This window comes from Nanorana parkeri, unplaced genomic scaffold, assembly GCF_000935625.1.
Source record: "Nanorana parkeri isolate BGI_ZX_2015 unplaced genomic scaffold, ASM93562v1 scaffold686, whole genome shotgun sequence".
In the NCBI taxonomy this organism is placed as follows: Eukaryota; Metazoa; Chordata; class Amphibia; order Anura; family Dicroglossidae; genus Nanorana; species Nanorana parkeri.
In genome coordinates this window covers 86,385-101,278 of record NW_017306954.1, presented here as the reverse complement: position 1 = coordinate 101,278, position 14,894 = coordinate 86,385, and the positions used below count along the sequence as shown (strand labels likewise).

The 14,894-nt window shown below is 46.2% G+C and overlaps 1 protein-coding gene across 1 annotated transcript in view; it reads right to left on the bottom strand.

Moving 5' to 3' along the window:
- The window catches only part of PPP3CC (protein phosphatase 3 catalytic subunit gamma), a 75,061-nt gene that overhangs the window by 27,178 nt on the left and 32,989 nt on the right, over positions 1-14,894 (bottom strand). Inside the window, exons 2-4 of the mRNA XM_018563691.1 lie at positions 10,208-10,405; positions 7,851-7,975; positions 7,162-7,273 (exon numbers count right to left, since the gene is read on the bottom strand). Coding sequence (XP_018419193.1) covers positions 7,162-7,273; positions 7,851-7,975; positions 10,208-10,405 — 435 coding nt within the window. The remainder of the gene's footprint in view (positions 1-7,161; positions 7,274-7,850; positions 7,976-10,207; positions 10,406-14,894) is intronic.

Here is a 14,894-nt window from a genome sequence, read left to right as displayed (position 1 = left end):
AAAAATAAAAAAAAACAAAGGTGATAGTGAGGGACTCTGAGAATGGCAAACCTAGGTGTGTACATCTTGCTTCACAAGGAAGTAAAACAGATTCCTTGCCCGGGGTTGAGCACTGAGATAAATACACAGATACTGTAAAATGACCTATGTGCTATGGGTATAATAAATGTCATATGTCCCTAATGCAGACACTACTACCTCTTTAAAATTGGTCAGCTGATGAACGGATGGTGAAAGTATTGCCGCAGCCAACTCAAAGTGTAGAAGTTGCAGAAGGAAGCACAGAGGTGGACAGCGGCTGCGGCAGACTAAACAGACGGGGAAAGGCCGACATGTGCTTCGTACTGAAAGCAGCTGGATCTCAGCTACACAGATGGACATTGTGCAACAGATTGGACTCCTGCTACAAAGAGCAACAGGAGGGAGAGGGATTAAGTGCGCAGCATGTGAAGGTGGCAGCATTAGCTCCAGAGCGGGACAAGAATGGAGTGCAGTTATATATAGTAGAAGAGAATATATAAACAGTGTAACATTGTTGCAGAACAATCAGATATCAGACATTTTGAAGCCGTGTGTGTCTGAGGCTCCATTTGCACGTATTTGGCTGTACCGATACGCCCTAAACAGAGAATACATTCCTCTACTGGCGCAAACATTGCGGGGACCGTGGGGATTAAAAAATGTTGGTGTTTTCGTCCCACAGGGTCTTCCGCGCGGAAAGCTGTGCGGGAAACGCAAACGCTATATGTGAATGGAGCCTAAGGCCCGGTTCACACCTGGGTGTTTTGTACCGCGTTCCTACGCTCTGCAAAACGCTCAAACACCGAAATCCCATTATTTCCTATGGGTATGGTTCACACCTGGGCGTATTACAGGCCGTATGAACGCGCTACAAAGCACCCTACGCCCAAAGAAGTACAGGAGCTTCCTTGGGGCGTTTTTTTCACGCGTTTCCATTGGGATACAGCCAAGTAGCCCTCGGAAACGCGTGATTGTCACGAGTTTTTTTACCACGAAACGCGCGACAAACGCGCATATTCGATACGCCTAGGTGTGAACCCAGCCTTAGTAGCTAGACATATGGAGAGATAAACATATGCACATAAGGATAGATGACAACCAGGAACAGGTATGAGAGGAAGCAGAGCCGTAGCCAGCTCCTTTTGCGCCCGAGGCAGGAACAGAAAATTGTCCCCTCCAACAGACGGGTGCGTTATACAACGCCACGCACTGCCCGCTGGATGGCGGCGCGCATGCGCAGAATGCGCTGCTCTCCAAATCCAAAATAGCATACAAATTTGTTTCGTTTGACGAAACTAATGAAAACATTTTTAGTTTCTGTTTGCTACAGCCCTGTGAGGAAGATACGATTCACATGGAGAGGAAGACTGAATGCAGACTCAGCTGCAAGAGAGTCCACGTAGAAATATCAAAACTTATATAACGTGGAAAGTGTATGAAAGCTGGGGAACTATTCTCATAACATGCAACCCTAAGATAACAGATGGTGCAACACCCCCACCAGGCTATTGTATTCTGACAGCAGCCGGTGAGCCACAGTCAGATCACCACAACAGTGGTTGCAGTCACTGTTCAGCCGATTTTTTCGGACTGTCCCCTTTTGTTGAATGGAGGGGTGCTGACTGGTCACACGCTGCTCGAATTTCGGTCAACCAGCGTAATTATTCCTTAATGTTAGCACCTAAAGGTGACACTTGCGACCCCTTGTACAGCAGAGCTAAAACTGACAGAAAGAGAAGCAGCACATGGAGCCAGCAAGTCCATGTGCTGACAGGGAACGTACTAATGAGGGGGAGAGAGCAAAATGACAGGGAGGCGAGCTCATCGGTCTCCTTCTCCTGCTTTCACTGTCTAGTCACAGGTTGGGGAAGGGACAAGACCTGTAACTATTACTTAAGTTACGTACAGAAAAATCAGGTCTCCTCAGGCAGAGATGAGCGGTGTCATTCCCAGAACTGGATGGGTAGGAAATACAAATATGCTGGCAGGTATGACAGCTCTCATATATGCATTCCATCTGTGTCCTCTTTACAGCTTTAAAGGGGAAGTGACTGTTGGTAGCATGCGTACCATTAGACAAGCTGCAAAAGCGGCTTTTGCATCGGGTCATCCCTTACTCGGAGGAGAAGGGCTAACCCGCAGGTGCGGACCACAAGGACAGGTTTGGTCTAACAAGTTGATGGGTCCCACTCGGGGATGAGCCGGGGTTTTCTCTATATTTTACAATATATAATTTGAAGGTAATTTTATACGAGACAAGCTGTATAAGTTAATATGTTGAGAATGTTCTGGTTGTAATGTCGGAGGAATATTTCATTGCCCCACAAGTATTGCTATGCTGTTCTCTGTCGCGATGAATATTTCATTGACCCCATGAATATTACAATGTTGTTATCAGACACGATGCTATGCAATACTGTACTCAGAATTGTGTGACAATAAACTAAGTATTTTTAAAAAAAAGGGAAGTGGCATAATGTAATTTGTGACGAGGGTCCCCTCCCCCCCCACACACACACACACACACACACACGTGTCCCTCGTCGACAGGCGTCCCCCTCCAACAGATACGTGTAGTCATGTATTGCAAGACATTTTGGAGCGGTTCCAGTGCCGGTTTCTGGTTTGGACACTACCCCCAACTGTGGTCCCATTACAGGCCAGTTTGGACGTCCGCTCGTGGGGTATTTGTGCTTCATGATGACCTCTCATGTGAACGACATTCCCTGGAGGACGTGATTATCAGCGTAACGCGTTGAGAATAACCAGCTCCGCATGACGGATATAGCTGTTTGATATACAGTAAATCTTGAAGATCATAATTGGGACTGGAATTAGACTACCAAGGGATCATCAACTCTGCCATGTGCTTAGTAGTTGGTCTATATTAGACTGTTCACACATCATGAAGGACACATTGAGGGGGATTTATCAAAACTGGAGTAGACTAAATCTGGAGCAACAGCTGTGCAGGGCAACCAATCAGCTTCTCTCTTTTATGTTCAAATCTTAACTGAACAAACTGAAGAGAGAAGCTGATTGGTTGCCATGGGCACCTGCACTAGATTTTGATAAATTCCCCCGTGTTTTTAATGTATATATATTTGTAATAAAATTTTATTTCTATAGATATATAGTCATCTGTGACATCATTAGCACTTCCTATGAGCATCCCCCCCCCTTCCCATAAGAAGAAATAAATCGTTAAAAAAAAAACACATGGTCCCATAAAAATACGTTGGATGCTCTCACATAAATTAGCACAATGCCATATGGGATTTTAGCAATTGCAAACCTGTGAAAATGTTGTCACTGTGCCAACTTCTGTTGAAATTACCTAACTTGATCTTATCTTTATGTGACACTAACAATTTACGCAAACGGATCTTGTTTCCTGTGTGTGTACTAACGTCATGTTGAAAGAGGGAGAAAGTTCTTACATTAAAAACACAAACTTTGCCATTCTGCTGTGTAACAAAAACCAAATAACCATCGCACTGCGTCCCCACCATCGCACTGCGTCCCCTCCAGACGTTTTCAGTTATATTTTGTAATCCCGGGTTACCAACAAGATAGGTTCTGTAGGTTTGTTCTTAAGTTGAATTTGTATGTAAGATGGAACAGGTACATTTTTTAAGTGTAACTCCAGTCCAAAAAAGTTTTGGATAGCATAGGGAAGGGTTTACCCCCTGTAACGTTTGTTTTGCTGTGTGTGCCCCTGTTCAGAAGATTTCACCTCACTTTCTGTCCCTGTGACAATTGGATTTTGAAGATTGTAAACAAGGATTGGTGATAAAGCTTCAGTGGAGACACCTTTTTCCCCATGATAACTCTTACAAGAGTGAATTCCCCTTCCTAGGGGTAGATTTCCTCTCACTTCCTGTTGTCTCAAGGACAGGAAGTGAGATAAAATCTTTCTAATGAGGATACAGACAGCAGTAAAAACCTCACAGTGACCTGGAAGAAGAGGCGGGCACCCCGTCATCTGCACGTCTAACAAGAGCAAACTTCCTGTAATGTACGTACAGCACTATGAACCAAACCCAAAACGGCGGGCACTCCTCGTTGGCTGGAGCGCGGTAGCATTACAACGACTGAAATGCTGCGCGGTACACTTTGGCGGCAGCCTGGGACCCCATGCTGTACAGTAATAGCCTCCGTTTGTAAGTAGGGGTCGTATGTAAGTTGGATGTTTGTAACTCGGGGACTGCCTGTAAATATTTGGGGTGGTACAAATTAGGTAAAAATTGAGCTGCACAAAATTCCAGGAAAATATGGATTTTCTACCTAATCGGACGCTTGCAAATTAAAGTCTTGGCAAAAATGTATACAGCTACTCCTCACTTAACGACCGTTCGGACTGATGACCAGAACAAGAACTTGGGTATTTATTAGGGCTGGTACTGATTCAAAATTTTGTGTTCGATTAAAAAAAATGTTGATTCATTGATTAATTATAACGCACATACAGATCCAACTACATTGGCCTATACACATACAGCACAGCAATGAAGTAATACAATGAACGAGGATCACACTAATCCAGCACGTTAATAATCTCACGTGCCCCACTCAATAAGGCCGCCGCTTAAGTGGGGCAACTCAGAATAATAACGTGCTGGATTAGTGTGATCCTAGTTCATTTTATTACTTCATTGCTGTGCTGTATGTGTATAGGCCAATGCCTTGGCTGGCGCTCTCGTAGAAAGTTTCTTGGGCAAACTCACCGGCCCAAGTGGCTCCGTCGGCTAACGAAGGGAAGGGGGGAGGAGTCCGGTGACGTCACGGACATCGAAGTCACCGGACTCCTCCCCCCTTCCCTTCGTTAGCCGACGGAGCCACTTGGGGATGGGGGGAGGAGTCTGGTGACGTTGATGTCTGTGAGGTCACCGGATCTCCGACGGGACTCCCGGAAGCCGGCAGAGAGGTGAGTGTTTTCATTAGCGATCAAAATAATTTTAATCAATCAAAAAGTTTAACAATTAAATCGAGAAATTAATCGTTAATTTCCGCAGCCCTAGTATTTATTGTACGCAAACCTAAGTAATCGACCATTCATATTTGCGACTAGCCCTCCGACCGGTCAGTATTGTACACTGTGCAAGAACTTGGGTATTTATAGTATGCAAACCCAAGTAATCGACCAGTTAGACTTACGACCAGCTCTCTGAACGCTCAGTATTGTACACTGTACCGTATATGTTGGAGCCCATTTCCTCTATTCCTCGCTTGACGACCTGGTCATTAGAACGGAACTCGGTCGTTAAGTGAGGAGTATCTGTACTACTTCAGGTAGACCACAAAACCCAATAATTAAGGTGCACAGCTGAGGCATCTATGAAAGAAAATTCTTATCCTTTTTGCCCCATTAAACCTAAACTGGCCCACCCCCTTCCCTCCACAGATGCAGGCTTACCTCAAACAGACAACCGTGGCCTCCAGCATTTGTTTACATCCAGCACCTAAAGTCACACTGTCCTGGCCACTCCTGTGCATTAGGGTCCCCGTGGACTTCTATGGGGCTGGGCTCCAAGGCTAGAGACATATGTAGATGGTCCTATGGAGGTCTATGCAGCTGTAATGGGCAGGAGCTGCCAGGAGAGTGAGACTTGTGGCGCTGGATGTAAACAAACACCAGAGGGCAAAGTCATGTAAGTATATAGCTGTGGAGGAGGAGGGTGGGTTAGGTTACAGTGATATTAAAGTCTAAATTCTATTACAGCCCCTTCACAAACGAATGCTTCCACATGTGTGCTCCCTACAGCCCTCCTAAAAAACCCCACATATGATATTTATACCCTCATATCAGTCATTGAACGTATTATACGTAGCTCATTTATATAATGCAATTTGTTTTGGTTTAGCTGGTTTGCTTTAAAGAAGAACTCTAGGTAAAGTTAAAAAAACACTTACCCTTACGGTGGGGCTACCCATGTGCTGCTTGTTTTGTTTAGGGGGCTCAGATAAAGCAAATATACTTACCTGATGCTCAGTCCTACGGCAGTCAGCACTCACCTCTCCCTCTGCATTCCAGCTATTGTCCCACAGGCGTCCTCACATCTAATGCAAGTTAATGGACCTGTATTAGACGTGATGAGGTCAGCGGTCCATAGACTCCCAGAACACTGAGAAGAGGCTGCAGGGATTGGTCTAGCAAGGAAGCCGGAGGGCCTGAGGATCAGGTGAGTAATACAGCTTTATTTGAGACCCATAGGCCCCATTCACACTAGGGCAGTAGTAGCGTTACAGTGCGATTTTTGAAAGGGCGTTCAGCTGTCAGCACTGCAACGCAATTAAAAACGCCCAAAACTAGCTGATCAGCGTGTTTTCATTGAAATCTATATGGAAAACGCGCTGATCGGCTTAACAAAAGTAGCTCAGGGAGCATTTTGGGCGGCAGGCGGTTTGGATCGCGCAGATCCCCTCCCTTGCATGAACGGTCCCCATAGGAATGTATGGAATTGTTCATGTACGCGTTTCAGCGTGGAAAAATCCACATGACCGAACCACCCTGGTGTGAATGGGGCCTTAAAAAGGAGAACTATGAGGCGAGTGCTTTTCACTCACCTCATAGTTCTAGCCGACCTGTGACAATGAGACTGTCACAGGTCGGCTCAGTAGATCGGGAGGTGAGCGAACATATACCGGCGTTCGCTCACCTCTCGATCCTGTCACGGCTCTCTGCCGTGACAGGGGAGGGACTGGATTCCCCCCTCCCAGCTCCGATCTGCCAGCGCTGACTGGCGGATCGGACAGGGAGGGGGCGGGTACAGCTGGCTCTGCCTCTAGATAGGCAGAGCCAGCTGTCACTCGCGCAGCTGGGCGGATCTCGACATCGATGTCGGGATCCGCTCCGGCTGCGGCATCTCAGTATACCGCAAGCTGTAGCCTAGGGTGACGGGAGGACGCTAGTTTGTGTCCTCCCGTTACCCTAAGGAGAACTATGGGGAAAAGACCTGACCCCATAGTTCTCCTTTAAGCAAAACAAGCACTTAACCCTTGCATTGTGGAGAAAGCACGACTAGAAGGCTAAGTTTTCTGTTTACCCAGAGTTCTTTAAGAAGTTACCCCCAAACATTATCTTTGGTGACACAGAGCACAGATGACAAGACACAGAGGCGTAGTGCCTTCCATACTCACATTCTTGCTTGAAGGTGAAATACTCTGTTAAGTGTCGGCACTCATGGTTCCCTCGCAGGAGAAACAGGGTTTTGGGGTGAATCATTTTCAGGCTCCAGAGGTAAAGCACACACTGATGGGAGACAGAATCAATAACAATTGTTTAGAAGTCAGCTACTTACACACATGCAGACATTGTCTTGTATAGAAGATGAACCCAAAGAGTCTGAGGAAACAAAGCCGATTCTTCCAGGACATTATTTGAAAAATAAAAGAAAGAACGTGACTGGCTTCTAGGACTACAGAGATGGACACCGGCACTCCAGGGCAAGTCAAGTACACCTATTTATTCACGTACATGTTGCAAAGCAAGAGCACTAGGTGCAACGTTTCGATATCTCACAACTTGTTTGCCTGATGAAGGGGATCCTGTGAGACCACGAAACAATGCACCTAGTGTTCTTGCTTTGCAACATGTACGTGAATAAATAGGCGTACTTGACTTGCCTTGGAGTGCCGGTGTCCATCTCTGTAGCTATATATTTTGGCGGTTGCCATCCACAGCACCCATTTCTTCACTGATGGAACAGCAGTTCTGAGTGCAATGGGTATTTGGACTTTATCTTGGCTTCTAGGACTGACATGAACAGGTTTTCCTTTAGATAAATTAGGTCTGCGGCACACTTCATGGTGCTCTACATTTCACTGACCTCTATACTGAAGTATCCTCGGTCCACGTAGTCCCCCAAGAAGAGGTAGCGTGTGGTGTGAGGAGAACCGCCAACCTCAAACAGCTTCATGAGGTCAAAGAACTGCCCGTGGATATCTCCACACACTGCAAGAGGGGGGAAAAAAGCATGCAAGGTGTCAGACATGTTCTTAGGTCTTTGACTAAGAGACCGAATGTGCTATACATTAGGAAACTATACTGCTGGGTTTGTATCTCATTTGTTTATTTCAGTGCTGGAAGCTTCTTGTTAGTTCTTCATCGCTTGCTTTTACTTTATGTTCTAGGAAATGTGAAACGGCAAAAAGTCATGGCCAGGAAGGACGCCCTCTTGATCCAATAGACACGTTTGCTTGCAGATTCTAGCACTGTTGCAGGAAGACACAAAGCCATTCTGAGCCTGGTGAAGGGGACCCTGTGCGGCTTGAACTGGAATGACTGTACTCCATTAATAAATGGACTTTTGTTGATCTCACTTAAATATTGTGCTAGTGACATCCTTTTATAACTTGTATATCTTCACGGCCCCATCCGTGTTCACTACGAGCACCCACCAGGATTTCAAGGAACATCCTAAACCGGTAAGGAGTGCAGTATGACACCTACATATTACTCATGATCAGGTAGACATGCTTGCTTGCAGATTCTATTACTGTTGTAGGAAGACACAAAGTCTCCAACGCTCCAAGTAAATGTGAAGACAGCCTCATAGGAGTCAAAGAATACCAATGTTTTGGGGCCTTGCAGGGTTCCTTTCTCAAGACAATAGTGCCATTATCGATGGTCCATGCAAGACCCAAATGTCGGTACTGTCTCACGTGACGCTGTCTCCACAACAAATGTGTATCAGGCCTCAAAAATTTCCACTCGCCCCCTTGCAATTTGCATGGGGGCGAGTGGAAATGAAGTAATTGAGTCATGCACTCGATCATGGACCGAATACCCAACTCCTGGAGGCATCCCAGATGGCTTACCCGTATGCTGCCGCCCACAGCAGTGCACCTTCCCATGTTAAAGGTGGCTGGATGACAGCAGCCATCTTTACTAAGGTCCGATGTTCGAATGATAGAACATCCGCGCCCAGTGGCTCGCCATCCTGAGTTCTCTGCAATGGTTCCATCGTAGCGTTCATAACCACTTCCATATTTAGGTCACATGCCACGGACAGCGGAGCTACTCCCGTAGCCAATCATAGCATTCCCTTTCACTCCAGTCGCCAATCAGAAACCTCTTTTTTCCCGCGCCAATCACTCAAGACGCTGACTGGGCCCTCTAATAAGAGGCGGGCGGTAATTGGCTACTTGGTCCTGTGCTGTCCGGGATCAATGTAGTAGGTGAGTAGTGGAGGCGAGAGAGTGCCAGGTGGCTGCGGTGGGACGTAACAGGTGAGCGGGGACGATTCTGTCCGTGTGATTAAGCTGTTATTAGAGCTAAACCCAAGTACGTCAGCCATTTCCGGAACTGTACAGGACCATACAGGGTGCCTACCCGCTTATTAACCCCTTGAAGCCCGGGCTGTACCCTGTCCTGGTGTTCTATCATTCCAGGGCAGGGCAAGGCAACTGGTGGCGAGTAACTTTGAAGGCCTGGCTAGTAGCTCAGGACCTGACATTCTGAGCCCTGGTGTACATGATACGCATTTACTTGAAACGCTGGTGACTTTGCATTCTCCTGTCTGGTTTTGGCATGACACCCACCACCTGTTTCTCTCATTTCGAGGCACCAACCGTTCATCTCAACACCGTCCCGCTGGCGTAACACATATGTGCGTCACCCCAACAGGTGGCCTTTAACACCAGCTGTGGGGATATATACTTTAGCTATCCCACTAATCTGTACTGAGGGCATGATCACTAGCGCACTCCCAGCACACGGACCAAGTTGTCACTAACAGCTCCAAATAACAGACTATGATTGAAAGCCGGTTGGACAGGCCACCAATCACGTGACTGCAGTGATAGCCAATCACATGATCAGGAAAGTCCCCCTCGGAATCCCAATGTTAAGATCTCCCAAAAGGGTTTGCTGGGAGTAGGTGGCAAGGGTTCAGGTTGAATACAGTGAGTAGCTTCAAAATCTGGGCTTTACTATTATTGATGTATACAGGCCAACAGAGATTATATGACCATGAGAAAGCTGCTTCCATTATTGTAAAGGTGTTAGTCAAATAATAAGACAATGCGGTAATTGCCATAAGATGCTTCAATGGTCATGAGATGTGCTACTAAAATAATATCAAGTCATTACATTGATGAACGTCATTGACGGACCCTGTGTTCAAATGATGATACTAGATCTACCAGTCTGAGCAAGAGGTGAATGAAGACGTGGCCAACTTGCCTGTGATGGGGGCCTCCACTTCAAGCATGGTTTTCTCTTGTCGTAGAATGGCTGCTCCCTCTCGAATTATACGTAAAGCCACCTCTTCCTCCAGTCTCCCCTCCTTGATCAGGTGATTCTTCAGCGTTTCCAGCTGAGGACGGCCTTCCACAAAAACCTCATTCATAGTCAGTCGTCGCGTGGGCGGAAAAGGGACGGCTGCAAGGCAAAGTAAGACATTACAGAAGGACCAGACTATATAGACTAATCTATAGAGTACAGACTACAAGAGGCGACTATGCAAAATAAAAAAAAGGAGCACAAGGGAGAAAGCAAACTGGATCAAACGTATCTTCTGAGAGAAAAAAAAACAGTCGATGAATCAGTGTCCTCCTCTCCTTCAGCCTGCCTACAAGAACACCAAAGAGGGAACGCTCAATGCATTCATGCCTAATGTCCATGTCAGACACCTACATGAGTCTTCAAGTCACATGTGGCACCCGACAATGACCAATGGTATAAATCCAGGTTAGACCAAATCAAGTAGAATTCATAAGTCAGGAGGACCTAGGAACAAGCAGGCCACATCTCCAGTCATCGAGAACAAAGATGGCTCAAAACATTAGGATCTACATGATGTTTTAGGTTCATTGATTACCTGGATCCAATGTTCTGTTCAGGTACATCTGGCCTACACTGGACATTGTGCCCTATAAACTATAAATTATAATATACACACAATTGTGTCCCATATGTCCATACACCAGAATCCCCAGATACGGAACAAAATTCCAAACATTGATGGGTCCGGGCCATGTCTAGGTTCATGGGATCTATTGCGGCAGTGTTGGGCAGAATGCTGCATGTAGTAAGTTGTACCCCACTGATCACCAATGCTGAGGGAAGGAATGTTCCTCATTGACCATCAACGAGGGGTGGTGGGGGATAGTACTCCAGTATATCTGGCAATGCATTGGTCGAATTTTGGACAGCACGCTGCCTTTCCCCCCGGATTCGACAAAAGTCTATTTTATTAATTGACTTTTGTGGAAGGAGCCAGTATGAAAAATCTCAGCTAAACAAGGACTGCAGCCAATCAGAATTCTATGAGATGGGGAAATGGACCATTAATATAATATGCTAAACCTCACAATGAATGGCCAGCCCTACCATCAACAGTGGGGAAGGTGGGATTGTTGGAAAGCTTGGGGAGAACATGGTAAGGGGGGGGGGGGTTTCCTCATTGATGACCGATACTGGGGCAGCGGGGCATTTTTGTCTGCCCTAGCCCACCACCAGGGAGGGCATTTTCATCTCTTTCTGTCCACCAATGGCATGAAAGCTTTCCCTGTAACGGACTTCTGACAGCAGGGTATTTTTCCTCTAAATGACTTGCAATATAAAAGGGCACCATATTGCATACTCCTGACCACTGCACTCTGTTCCTGATCAGTGCACTATATATACACCATGACCGAATTACTCTATATGCTATGTTGTACATTACATACCCATTTTCAATGTGTTTATTGTCTCAACAGTTGCTGGTTGCTAAGAAGTCCCATCGATTCTAAATGAAGGTCTTTTTTAGGGTTCAAACTGTTATCCATATACACCGATAGTGAGAAGTCCTATTGTATATATGACATCTATATATACCGCACACTGCACCCTATATACACCGATATACAGAGAAGTCCTATTGTATATATGAGATCTGTATACACCGCACACTGCGTCCTATATACACACAGATATACAGAGTAGAGAAGTCCTATTGTATATATGAGATCTATATACACCGCACACTGCGTCCTATATACACCGATATACAGAGAAGTCTAATTGTATATATGAGATCTATATACACCGATATACAGATGAGAGAAGTCCTTGTATATGAGATCTATATACTGCACACTGCGTCCTATATACACCGATATACAGAGAGGTCCCATTGGATGATTTATGTATACATATATTATATAATATATATATATTATATAAAGGGAATTCGGTGACACTGACATACAGAAGAGAGAAGGAATTCAGGGTTTTACCTTGCAGCAAATAAAGATTTTAATGTAATAAAAGGAGGGAATGAATCCAGCACAAAGGAACAATAAATCAGAGCCGCTCACACAGAAAGTTGCATCCATAACGGAGACAAAGACACACACACACGATGTGCCCGCTGGTGCCGAGGAACACACCATTCCCAAATATAGGGTCTGTCTGTGCAGTTTCTGTGGCAATGCCAAGGGGCTGTCAGTGTGTGAGGAGCAGGGTGCTAATTACATGGCAGGAAGAGAATCAGCCCCCACAAGACATGGCTGCCCGCACTGCACAAGTGTATGTGTGTGGGATAGAGAAGTGTACATCCCAGATAAACACAAGAACATGCGGCGTAACCCTTCCATGGCTGAATCCTGCAGACAACAATAACGTCTGATCTGAGCACATGCTGCGCCGCGGCAGTCGCAGGGTAAAGGTGGTCATAGACGTCTCTGATATGTGACCGGTCGAGGTAAGAGCGTCAAGATCATCAAATAAAATACGGAGCGATGCAACACATACAGTATGGATTGAAAATACGATCGATTTATTGTAAACGATCATTTAAATTGATCGGTCAGGTGCAGATATTTCCTTGATCAATTAAAATTCTACCTCGGAGGATCGGCTGGCCAGCGCCGAAAGGCGCCGGCCACACTTCACAATGCGTGAACACACATTGTTGGCGCATTCATGCGGCAAAGAAGTTGATGCAGCATTTTCAGCCGCGTTTTTTTGACCACACGTTTGTTTTGTGCCTTTTACCGGCCAAGTTTGGGCTGCCATGAACGAGTAATGTCACCGCAAGCACGTTGCACATTTTTGACATAGAAGATTGCAATAAAAAGGAAGTGACCACAATTTCGTCAAAAGCAAAGTGTATGGGCGGCCGAAAGTTTGCTGCGCTTGACTCGCTCAGACTGGAACTAGTAAGGGAATAGAGCAATGAAGTGATCACATGTGTAAGAAAGAAGCTCTCATGGTTCTCTTACCATAAGTCATGTGACCCACTGCAAATTTGGCGGCCGCATGAATGTTTATGGCCCGACAACACACACAACAGTTATGGTGATCAGGTAAGGGAAAAAGCCACCCAAAGTCCAACGCTGGCCTCCCATTATAATAAAATATGTGCTGCATCTGCAGTTTTCTCTTCACCTAATGCAGTCTCCTGCGACGGTGTGGCAACAATACTGCACCGCTCCTGAAAACAGAGCAAAGTTTCCCCTCTCATGTAGGCTTTGTCTGCATGCAATACAGTGGGATGAGGAGATGTTGGAGGGGGCTTTGTTAGTAGCATGGGCACCACTGTAGCTTGTCAGCAGTGGCGTCACAGGGGGGTACGGGCCGCACCCGGGTGACACCAAAATTACTGACAGTCATTTCAGTGTCACCCCCCTCTAAAAAGTCGGCACTCGGTCATGGACCGAGCGCCGGACAGTTTCGAGAGAGAGGAGGGGACCCGGCGGCATACCTTATCCCGCAGGGTGACCGTCCCCACCTCTCTGCTGACGTCCATCACCAAGATGGCCGCCGGCAGGTATCAATAAGATTGTCGCGCATGCGCGATGACCTCATTGCACACGTGCGCGGTGACGTCACGGTGGGGTGTCACCCAGTAACTGCTCCGGGTGACACCAGCCCTCGGGACGCCCCTACTTGTCAGTCATCACCTGACCAAAACTAGCCCTACCCACTGCTTTCTAGATTGACAGCGCTGCCTCTGCTGCTGAAACCTCCCGCTAAAAAGAATTTTGACGCCATCAGAAAGGCATAAAAACTACAACAACAACAAAAAAAATTCTAAGGATCATTAAAAAAGATAGAAATACATCCAATGGGGGGTCCTGGAGGGTGGGTAAGCTGGTGTTCCACTTTACATTCCCTTCTACTGCATGATGGTGGACACGCAGCTCAAAACAGACCTTCACTCCCTACAAGAAATGCCTCTCTAATCAGACCGCCATCTCTGGGAAATAGACGTGACTACGGCTGGTCATGAGTGACTCTTAGGGCTGAAGAACATTGCATGCCGATAGAGACCGGAGGTTGGCTTCAAGGTTGCAGATAATGACAAAAATCGGTCCCTGTGTGCCGTTCAGGCTTCATCACCCCCTCAGCTTCATTTGCTTCACCACACCAACATTACAAAGCGGTATTTCTGTCACAGACCAAATTCCTCCATTACCTTTTCTACCTTGAAATAAGTTTCAGGTCTCAGGGAACTCCTGCCGATAATTCTTATATCTACAGATCACAAGACATTTGCGTAAACAGAACGTTGTTGATCTACGAATAGGTAAAATCATTAGGAACGCGTCACACTTAGCACATTGGACGCCCAGGGCTGCTCTATATGACATTATTTTAGTACATATGAAAAATATTTATGAAGCTAATAATAATTGTAGCGCTCGCTAACATTGGTGGTCGGTGGAAAATGGACGCCTTACAGGTAGCTGAAAAGATCATTGGTGTCAGTGGTAGCTTCTTCGAGCGGCAGAAATTGCTCACTGCTCAACCTCTAGAGCAGTCATTCTCTACCAGGGTGCCTTCTGGATTTGTCAGGGGTATCTTCAAATTGCCTTTAAAATGGGCAGGGCTCTGATGTGAAGGGGGCAACTGATATCAGGGGGACGGGGGTGGGGCTCTG